At 43.6% G+C, this 11,836-nt stretch overlaps 1 protein-coding gene across 1 annotated transcript; it reads left to right on the plus strand.

Annotated features, from left to right (window-relative positions):
- The first annotated feature begins 10,211 nt into the window (after window positions 1–10,211).
- On the plus strand, window positions 10,212–11,402 carry LOC147850885 (transcription termination factor MTEF1, chloroplastic-like). Its single transcript, XM_087335405.1, has one exon. It carries the CDS (start codon window positions 10,241–10,243, stop codon window positions 11,285–11,287), a length of 1,047 nt encoding a protein of 348 aa, XP_087191531.1. The 5' UTR covers window positions 10,212–10,240; the 3' UTR covers window positions 11,288–11,402.
- Window positions 11,403–11,836: the final 434 nt, after the last annotated feature.

The raw sequence follows: 11,836 nt of genomic DNA on the forward strand, positions 1-11,836 counted from the left end.
TGTTGAATGGGGAAGCTGCCGACATCAAAACATGTAAGAGCCCATCTTGTTGTCTTCCATCCGAACAATTGCTTCCATGCCACTTAGCTCACATTTACTATAATGTGAGACGGGGTGTAGCGGCACAAGTGACGAGATTAGTTGACTATGCACACTTTGCCCAAAAGAAGCTCGGGAGTCAGAGTATTACAGTTTGATATAATACTATGCTTTAGATCACATTCAATTATGTTTTTTGCACATCTTTGACCAAACCAAATCCTTGGACGAAATTCTCTCACGATCATAGTGTGCACGCTCGATTGCGACATTCATTTCTAAAGTTCTTCAACATTCAGGCCAGAGATGTCGACCTTCTACACATCAACACAAATCTTCAAACGGCCGACATCTTCACAAAAACCCTAGGAACCAACAAGCTTCGGCAATTCATGTCAGACCTTGGATTGATGATCCCTGACTTGCCAAGCTTGAGGGAGAGTACAAGCGAGAATCGGATATCGACCAAACCGGGTACGAGCCAAAATGGACAACGGAGATCGTCTGAACCGGATACCAGCCAAAGCGAACATCAACCGAAAGGAGCCAACTCGAGTTGAGCTTGAGGGGGCGTGTTGAGAATCAAGCTCAATATAGAGCAACATGTGAACACACCTTTTGAGAATCTATGATTACTCAAAGGTCAAGAGTCACACCACCACTCTACACATTAAACTATGTGTCATAGATTCATATTCTATGACACATAACTAATGGTTCCACATTCCCCATGACCGTAAGACTTCACATTCCTCAAGGCTCTAGTGAGAGAGTGAACGTTGTAGTGAGTAAATGAAGAGAGAGGGTGACTCTATATAAAGCACCCTCCTCCTACTCCATATTAAGTCGGTTGTGACTCCTTGTAACGCTATTTTGTATCTCATATTCTACTTGTTAATATACATCTCCTTCTTCTTCTTGAGTACTTCATATTGTCTCTTATCTATCTTGTGTTTCTCTCCTCTCCTCTCTTCTCTCACACATACACACATAACTCACATCTCTTCCGCTTCACAAGAATCACAATTGATTCTTTACGTGGTATCAGAGCGATTTGGTAGCTCAATCTAGCCCACTTGCCTCATCATGATCGTGTGTTGTGCTCTACGCCGACGTTCAAGAAGAACTGGCTCATCTCTATTGTAGTGCGACTACATAGCTCGTGTTCGAGAGAGAAGGAAAAGAAAAGAAGGAAGAAATCTACATCGACAATGAATACTCAAATGGGGAGCGCTCTCCCTAGCGAGAAGTTGGATCGCAACAACTTTGCATCTTGGGAGTACAAGATGCACCAATACCTTGTCGGCCAAGGCTATTGGAGCTACATCAAAGGAGCAGAAGAAAATTGGCCCAACCCGAAAGACGCCGACTATGCAACATGGGAGCAAGCGGCAAGCCGAGTGATGTATTGCTTGGCGACATGTGTTCACGACCACATGCTCGGGTACATTCGAGAAGCCAAGAAGCCGAAGGAAGCGTGGGAGAATCTACGAAAGATTTTTGTTGCCAACACTACTGCGAGAAAGCTTCAACTCCGCCAAGAGTTGAATAATATCCAACAAAGGGATATGTCCTTCATGGGCTACACCTTGAAGATCAAGGAGCTTTGTGATTCTCTCGGCTCGATAAGCGTAAACGTGGAGGATGACGAGATGGTGCAAATATGCCTCAGCGGCCTTGCACCAAGATTCAGCGTGATGCGGACCGCTGTACTAGCACGGGAGAATCCGCCCTCGTTCTTCGATCTTCAATCCATGTTGTCGGTCAAAGAAAACCATGTTCGAACAAGGAGTAGCACCTCGGATGGCCAAATGCTCTACACGCATTCGGACGGAGGAAGAGGATGAGGCCGTGCAAGAAGAGGCCGATTCGGCCAAGGACGAAGCGGACGAGGCGAACCAATTTATGAAAACAACTCTCAATTACGGCAACAAGATGGAGGCCATCGGGGAACCTTCGGAAGAGGGGGGAGTCACCATTCCGGTCCGAGCCGACAAACCTCAATTGAATGCGGATATTGTGGGAAAGTAGGCAACCACGAAGAAGAATGCCGTAAGAAGATACGCGAGTCGGCTTCCACTAGCCGACAACTCACCAACTACGCCATCAACTCCGACTATGACAATCGCGGCAAAATGTTCGTGTAAAAGAATACGTTGTGTGGAAGCGTGTGCGTAAACGCAGAGTACACAGTTCGGAAATAAGACAGTTCGGTAAACTTAGAAAACGCAGAGATGGAGAAGGAGAGAAAGAGAGCAGACAACAGAAAACTTAGATTCAAAATAATGACACTTAGTTCTGTACATACTTCGTGCTCGGTGAGCACCTTATATACAAGCCCTAACAATCGGGCTAACACAAGTACTGACAGTACTTGACTGCTCATAAAGGAGCCTCAACACTTACTCCTAAAATTATTCCTTACGAGGAATATCTCTCTAACGGCCTTTTGGTTTACGCACCGATACGGCCAGGTTGTGCGTACTAACTTATGGGTCCAGTCTATGCACTGGGTTACGCGCCATATTACGCACCCAATGTTGAGCTTGTCACTCAACAGTTCGTGATGAGACATAGAGCGAATTCTATGTCGGCCTCTACTTCTACTAATGCCTCCGGTACGGAAGACGTATGGTTCGTCGATTCCGGTGCCTCGAACCATATGACGTCGCATCAAGAATGGTTCCGAGAACTTCAAGGGCCGGACCGACCTGGCTATGTCGAAACCGGAGACGATACTACGCACCTGATTTGGCACATCGGTAATGTTCCGTTTAGAGAAGAAGGTAAGCAAACTTATATTAAAAATGTCTTGCATGTACTAACTATCACGAAGAATTTGGTCACCGTCGGCCAAATTGTAGAGCAAGGAATGCAAGTACGATTTAATCAAGGCGGTTGCTTCATCGAAAAAGAGGGCCGACTCATCGCATGCGGACGAAGAGAGGGCCGAATGTTCATTCTTGACTCACACGAGATGAAATCGGCCATGTTCGCAAAGGGCATGGATTCCTTCATAGAGTTATGGCACAAGCGGATTGGCCATATCAACCTCCAAAAGCTCAAGGCAATGCAATCAAAAGGAGTCGTCATCGGGCTCTCGACATTCACGGAGAAAGAGATTGAAGGCGTGTGTGCCGCTTGCCAATTCGGCAAGCAACATCGGCACCCACTTCCGAAGGAGCAGAACGTGAGCAAAGGCGTACTCGACGTAATTCATTCCGATGTATGGGGTCCGGCTCAAACGGCGACATTCAGCGGATGTTGATACTACGTGACCTTCATCGACGACTTCTCTAGGCACACTTGGATCTACCCGATGCGACGAAAGAGCGAAGTGTTCAGACACTTCCAAAAATTTAAGAATGAAGTCGAGAAAGCCACGGGCCGACATGTATGATGTCTTCAGTCGGATGGAGGCAAGGAGTACTTCTCCGACGAATCTTCGGCGTTTCTACAAAAAGAAGGAATACGGCGAGAGTTTTCGTGTCGACATACGCCACAACAAAACAGAGTGGCCGAACGCAAGAATCGGCACATCCTCGAAGTGGCACGGGCTATGCTTAACGAAAAGCACATGCCGAAATCGTATTGGGCGGAAGCAGCTAACACGGCCGTCTATTTCATGAATCGGTGTACGACATCGGGTGTGCACGAACTTACTCCGCACGAGAAGTTCTTCGGAAAGAAGCTGGACCTATCGCATGTTCGGATATTCGGCTCCATTGCGTACGTGCACATCCCCGAAGAGAAGCGTCAAAAGCTTGACCCGAAGTTGGAGAAATGTATCCTCATAGGATACTCACTGGAGAAAAAGGGTTACAAGTGCTACAACCCCTCAACTTGAAAATCTCAAGTAAGTCGAGACGTCGTTTTTGACGAGTCCACATCCTGGTACGCACTAGAGACAACTTCAACTCCGATTCCACTCGACCCGAAATCCGCCAAACAAGAGATAGAGGATGAAGATCGCCTTACGCGCTTGTTTGAAGAAAGTCTGATCACGACCCGACTGAGCGGACCACAAGAGGCTTTGAGCAATCAAAGCACATCTCGACCAAGTCCGAAGTTGGACAAAGGGAAGGCCAAAATGCCGGAGTATGAAGACGCTCATTTCGATGGCAACGAATCGACTCACTCCCTCGATAGTGAGTTCGAAGGCCTTGACATCCAGACAAATGGAGTGAAGAAAGCCTTAGAATTCGCAAACGAGAAGCTACACTGATCCACCCGTGAAAAGAACGCCGTAAGCCGCTTCGTCTACGATGAATATATGGCATACCATTACGCCTTTATGATGAAGGTCGCAACAGTATGGGAGCCGGAAACCTTTTCCGAAGCCGCGAAGGACCCGTGATGGATCGAAGCAATGAATGAGGAGATGTGTGCACTACACAAGAACGACACATGGGATATCGTTCCCCACTCACCGCACAAGAAGGCGATAGGCTGCAAATGGATCTACAAGGTGAAGTATAATGTCGATGGCTTCATCAATCGCTACAAAGCTCGACTCGTAGCGAAAGGATACACGCAAACACATGGAGTTGACTATGAAGAGACCTTTGCCCCGATGGCAAAGATGACGACTGTCGGACCGTGATCGCACTTGCAGCGGCGAAAAGGTGGCACCTCCACTAAATGGACGTAAAGAACGCACGCCTTTCTTCAAGGTGAATTGGAAGAGGAGGTGTACATGGTTCAACCACCCAGCTTCGAATCCAACATCCATCTGAAAGCTGTATGTCGACTCAAGAAGCCTCTCTACGGCCTCAAGCAAGCACCACGTGCTTGGCATTCGAAGATTACGCAATATCTTCATCAAATCGGCTTTTGAATGTCGAAATCCGACAACTCCCTCTATGTATGAAACGAGTCTAAAAGCCCAATTTTCATCATTCTATACGTGGATGATCTCGTTATTGGAGGTGAGCATTTAGTCGACATCAACAAGGTGAAGTCCCTCCTCTCCAACAAATTCGAGATGACGGACATGAAGGAGCTACACTTCTTCCTAGGCATCGAGTTGCAAATCGATCGCTACGCCTCTCGATAGAAACCTCAAACTAGATGCCGACTCTGGCACGAACAAGTGTGATCCGACTCAATATCAACAATTGATCGGGAGTCTCATCTATCTCACGATCACACGACCTGACCTTAGCTATCCGGTCGGACTCCTTAGCCAATTCATGCAAACTCCGCGAGATATCCATTTCAATTGCGCTAAGTGAGTATTACGATATGTGAGGGGAACAATGGCTCAGAACTTGGTGTTCCACGCATGCACAAAGCATATCGAAGTGCACTATCACTTCATTCGAGAGCGTATTCAGGCCGGAGATGTCGACCTTCTACACATCAACACAAATCTTCAAACGGCCGACATCTTCACGAAAGCCCTAGGAACCAACAAGCTTCGGCAATTCATGTCAGACCTTGGATTGATGATCCTTGACTTGCCAAGCTTGAGGGAGAGTACAAGCGAGAATCGGATACCGACCGAACCGGGTACGAGCCAAAACGGACAACGGAGATCGTCTGAACCGGATACCAACCGAAGCGGACATCAACCGAAAGGAGCCGACTCGAGTTGAGCTTGAGGGGGCGTGTTGAGAATCAAGCTCAACATAGAGCAACATGTGAACACACCTTTTGAGAATCTATGATTACTCAAAGGTCAAGAGTCACACCACCACTCTACACATTAAACTATGTGTCATAGATTCATATTCTATGACACATAACTAATGGTTCCACATTCCCCATGACCGTAAGACTTCACATTCCTCAAGGCTCTAGTGAGAGAGTGAACGTTGTAGTGAGTAAATGAAGAGAGAGGGTGACTCTATATAAAGCACCCTCCTCCTACTCCATATTAAGTCGGTTGTGACTCCTTGTAACGCTATTTTGTATCTCATATTCTACTTGTTAATATACATCTCCTTCTTCTTCTTGAGTACTTCATATTGTCTCTTATCTATCTTGTGTTTCTCTCCTCTCCTCTCTTCTCTCACACATACACACATAACTCACATCTCTTCCGCTTCACAAGAATCACCATTGATTCTTTACAAGGAGAGATGCCCTCGTTTTGCATCGTTTCGAAGCTTTTAAAGCTTCATAATGTCGGGCTTCTTGTGCATAACCTGAAATTGACACATTCCACAATATAACATTTCGGGTTGGCAACTTTCCTAGCACTTTTTGTGCTTTCAAAAGAGCACCACATTTAGCATACATGCTAATCAAATCAGTTGCTAGATACGAGCTTTTTTCAAGCAACCCTTTTCTCACAATATATGCATGTATTCTATAACCTTCCCAAAGATCCTTCCTTTGAGCACAAACTTTGAGAAATGCCACAACATTGACTATACCTTATCAATGGCTGTTTTTTTAGAATTACTGCTTGATAAAACTGATATTGAAACATTATCATTCTAACAACATCTCTAAGAAGTGCTTCACTTGAATGCCAAAAACTAGTAATGTTTTTGGCTAAACTTCAAGCAATTTGCTGTTGTTGTTTCTAGATTTCTGCTTTTCAAACTATAACTGATGCCTCTCTTTCATAATCCATCTTGCAACTTGTGCAACAACAACAACTTTCAAGCACCATTCCTCATAGTCGATTTGATGTGTATATACAAGAACTACACATATTTGTACACCATATCTCCAAGATTTTTATCGTCTACTCCTCCCAAATTGTAATTGAGCATGCAATGTAACCTATAGTACCCAAAATTTGTAACAATAGAATGTCCATAAACAAAGTTACTAGACATTGTTTCCCAAAATGACGGGAACAGTATACATCCAAATTATGTGATCTCCATCTTCCCTAAAAATGAGCATAGAGGTCCATATCATTTTAAAATGCATTTGCTTCCTAAAAATGGCATCAACATTACCTGTGAAACTTTCATACTGACCACGTAATGTATGAACAAGTAACAACCAGAATTCAACTATTATAATAGAAGCATCCTGAGTGGCATTGTCAAATATTGATGTGTATTGCGCCTTCCAAATTACCCACATTAGAATAGATGCAATTGTCTTCTAGATAATATCATCCCTAAATTGCAAACTACAATACATGCTTAATTGATTCTATCATACATCCACAACCAAAACCACATGACTTACTATCTAATTGCCGCAACCAAGCCTGAACCGGTAGTGCATAATGATTCAATAACCAACGAAAAAGGAAAATCTTCCTGGGAATCTGCATACTCCATAACCACTTCCAATATTTAGATGCATCCATTAAAGAGGCCCCATTCGCCAACCACACTTTCATAGCGGATGGAGGATGAAATTTCCTACTTAAGAGCAACTTTCGTCCCAACTTCACAGAATATTGAAAAAATGTAGTATGAGATGAAGGATTTGTATGTTCCAAAGATAATTCGATGGATCCCAATGCAAGTCCAACAATGATTTTTTTTTTAAAACCCATAGTTGGCAAAACAACATACTATCAGTAGGAGAAGGATCTAAAATCCATCTTTTACCCGATTTACCAATCATTCTCACCAGATGTTGCAATGCCGTTTGCCAAATTGATGATTCACATCAGTCTGCTATAATCTTCCTTCCTCAGACACATCAAAATAGTAACAGTCTCCTTGAGATGGTGTTCCTTTTACTCCTATAATAACACCAACTGGAGTAAATTATCCAAACCAAACATGCTCAAAAGAAGGTGACCAATTAGAGAGAAAATTCCCTAAAGATAATTGAATTTCATCAAACATAAGTCTAAAACCCCTACATATGGTAACATCTAGCTGTGAATTATTAAGATGAAAAACATAATTTCCCCAAGAGGCTACCATGGCAGCTATACTATTATCCAACGTAGCCCACTGTAATCGCGGTCTACTGCCAAGCAATACACCCCTTTCATCAGAAAAAATAAAATTCCAAATCAAAGGTTGCCGCAACAGTTCTTCATTCGAAGAGGGGCATCTACGAATAAATAAAACTTAACAACATCCCATGCTTTACAAATGCCAACCATAAAACCATCTATCGGACCATGTATCGGTCTCGTCTTAAAATTTGACAAGAATGCCCATCTTAGAGATGGTTTCCAAAACCCCCTCGTAGATGGTTTAATATCAAGAAATTGGTTTAAAAGCAACTCTAACCATATACCTTGAGCAGGCAACATAGCCCTAACAACAAATTTTGCCAAAAGAGCCTTACATTGGTTGTTTGGGTCTACCAACCCTAAACCACCATGAGAAATTTGTGTCATAAGTGTCAACCAAGCTACCTTCGCACGAACATCATTATTACTTCGTCCTATCCAAATAAAGTTTCGAACCAGTCGTTGAATTTGTAACAAACAGGATCTAGAGAACAAACATGTAGATGCAATATACCACATTGATGAAAGGAGAACCTGATTAGCTATCATTACTTTGCCTACTAAAGACAACTTTGCAGTGTCCCAAATCAACCGTTTTTTCCTAAGTGATAACATTAGAGGAGCTAACAATCGTTCGTTCCTTATGCATATTTATATCAACCTGACATCCTAAGTAACGAATTGAAACTCCTTGAATCCAACGAAAAAACTCAGATGGTCTCCATGATGGCAATGGTTGCATAGAAACCCAAAAACCCACTGATTTACACCAATTAACTTTTGCACCAGAGGCAACACAAAATGTTTCCAATGCAGCTTGTGCTTTATACAAATTACCTTCTTCAGCGCGCATGTATAATGTTGTATCATCTGCAAACTCCACATCTAAATCATCTTGTTAGAGATCGGTGTGACCAGCCCTTGGATCCCAACACATGCTGAAAATACCTCTGTAACATAAGAAATAAGAAAGGGTCTAACAGACACCCTTTGCGAACAGATTGTGACATTTGAAACCTTCGTCCTCTACCTCCTGCTACTAAGATAGAACTATAAGCTAATCTATACAAAGCTGACACTGCAATAATCCAAGCTTCTAGAAACCCTTATCTTCTCATCGCCTCTTCTAAAAAGTTCCAATTCACTCTATCATAGGCCTTTTCAAAATCTAACAATAAAATAAAGGTGGTAGAAGACCTTTGACTTCTTTTCGGGTCTTTCCTCCCATAAGATGTTGTTGTTGTTTCGAACATGAGTTGTCCGATAGTTGATTGAACGTCTTGTGTTGCCATGTCATTTAGATGGGTAACTTGGTTCTCACTTACTCTCACTCTCACTCTCACTCTCTCTCACTCACACAAACACAGGCTTTGCTTTTTGTTTCGTAATTATCTTACCCTAGTGGTAAGTTGTTACACTACAAAGCACAACGTCTTGGGTTCAAAACCTAAATTTCTCACCTCACTATTGGAGACTTCAAATAGATCCATAGTTCCTAATATTCGCGTACGTCCAATTTACTGGACGTACGCGAACGTTTGCAAACGTACGCGTATGATACGCGATATTCGTTTCGCTTTTTTTTTTTTTTGGGTTTTTTTAATTTTTGATATTCATAATATTTTGTGAATAGAAGTGACATCTGACACACATACACACACACACACTCTCTCTCACACGAGAACTGACAGATTTTCTCTCTCTACAAAATCTAGATATCTAATATACATATTACATACTCCCTCACACAAACAAAACCCATAGCTCCTCTCTCTCTCTCTCTCTCTCTCTAGAGTCTAGATATACACTCAATCACTGTCTCCTCACACATGCAAAACAGGGTTTCTCTCTCTAGACCACACACGCTCTCTCTCTCTCTCTCTCTCTCCCCCTCACACTCACACACACAATGTACACCATATACACCATATGTATATATAATATATCTATGTACCGCGTATGGATTTCAATCATACTTGGAGCCTTTTCACGTATGAGTATGATACGAATATTGGCGTTTGAGTATGACACGAATGGGACGTATGGCTAGAACTATGAATAGATCTCAACCCAAGACCCAAATTTCTCACCGAGACTTCAAATATATCTCTTAATTCAGTACATGCCACTATGGAATGCACACACACACACACACATTATGAGGAAAGAAATGAGGTTAGTTTTGGAAATTGGCATAACTTACAAGTATTACATGTTTATCTTCTTCTTTCTTCTTCTACAACTTCTTCTGTATGAAATTGATATCCTCTTTCTCCCTGCGCCTCAGCAAGCAAGCAAGCAAGCAAGCAAGCTATGGCGGAGACTGCCTCCTCTGCTTCAGCTTCAGCTGTATCAAGCTTCCTGCGCGACCAACATCTCACCGAAGAATCCATCCAAAAGATTCTGCACCGCTGCGCCAGGCTGAAAGAAGATGGAGCTGAAACCAAAGCACGCGAGAACTGGCGCATATTATGTGACACAGTGGGGATCCCACAGAGAAAGCTCCCATCCATCGCTTCCAAGTGCCCTCACTTGCTGGCCTTATCCAACCTCCACCAGAAGCTCCATTGCTTGGCTGGAGGGCTAGGGGCAGAGCCAAAGGAGGTCGCGGCAGCCATCACAAGATTCCCCCGCCTCCTCCTCTGCAACCTGGAAGAGAAGATATGCCCTCTCCTCGCGTTCCTGGAGACCATTGGCGTGCCTCGGGCCCGCCTCTCCAAGGTCCTTCTTGCATGCCCCCGCCTCATCTCGTATAGCATACATTCCAAGCTCCGGCTCACAATCTCCTTCTTCAGCGAAGAGATTGGTGTCGATATAAGCTCCATGGGTATGTTGGTAATCAAATGCCCTTATGTCTTTGGTTACAGCATTGAATCTCGCATCCGCCCCACCGTTTCGTACCTGCGGAGCCTTGGATTGGCCAATCCGGACATTGTCGACATTGCCACTCGTTTCCCACATGTGCTATGCCGCCCCGAAAAGGCCCTCCGCCCGAAAGTTGACTATTTGAGGCTTACGCTTGGGTTCAACCCCTACCAAGTTATGTTGCTCATATGTGGCCATCCCCCCATTCTGCTTGCCAGCATTAGCAACTCTTTGCAGCCTAAGATAGATTTCCTCGTCCACACCATGGGTAAAAGCATGGAGGATGTGGTCAAGTACCCTTCTTTCTTCGCCCATAGCTTGAGTAGGTCAATCAGGCCTCGGCATCGCAAATTCCTTGTAGAAGATGGCATTTCTTGCACCTTGGAGAAGATGTTCGGCTTCAATCATGGTGAAGTGCTGAATGTGGACTCTCGCGATCATCATCATCGTGGGCCAACAAGACGGCAACTTGCAAATTTAAGCCTGAGTACCTAGCCCTTACCATCTCTCTTTGCTTATTTTTGGTTCCTCGGAAATTTGTACTTTGTCGGAAAAATTTGTAATTCAATCGTATGCTGAGGTAGCTTTGGGTGCACATTGCCCTTTTAGACTCTTGTGTCCATGCTTTTATTGGTTTCGAAGCTTGCTTGTTGTGCCTTGGCTGACCTCTTTAAGGATAAAGCACACACATGGGCGATGACAACAAGCATAATCAAGACAAAGAAAACACAATAATTTATGCTCCGAGACTGCATGAGTTAAGCCCATCAATGTTTCAACTTACTGAAAGGACTTCTAGGGACATTAATGTTATCTCATGGGAGATGACTTGGAAATCAGAATGAGCTTAGAGTAAGTGTCATCTCATGGAACTATGTTGAGCATTGAAATGTATAGTCAAGACAAGCAAAGGAATAACGCGATACATACATGCTGTTGACATTATTAGTTTCTCAAAGGAAAACATGGATGATGGAGATATTTGTAGATGCGGATGCATAATATGTGCACTTGATACACATGGGAATATGTTGTTTGTCAATC

This window comes from Azolla caroliniana, unplaced genomic scaffold (genome assembly GCF_043228905.1).
Source record: "Azolla caroliniana isolate FFs.n. ecotype wild unplaced genomic scaffold, voAzoCaro1.0.p SCAF_20, whole genome shotgun sequence".
Taxonomy (NCBI): domain Eukaryota; kingdom Viridiplantae; phylum Streptophyta; class Polypodiopsida; order Salviniales; family Salviniaceae; genus Azolla; species Azolla caroliniana.

What these genes read in the sequence shown, in the direction of transcription:
- LOC147850885 (XM_087335405.1), top strand. Translation starts at nt 10,241, where the DNA reads ATGGCGGAGACTGCCTCCTCTGCTTCAGCTTCAGCTGTATCAAGCTTC.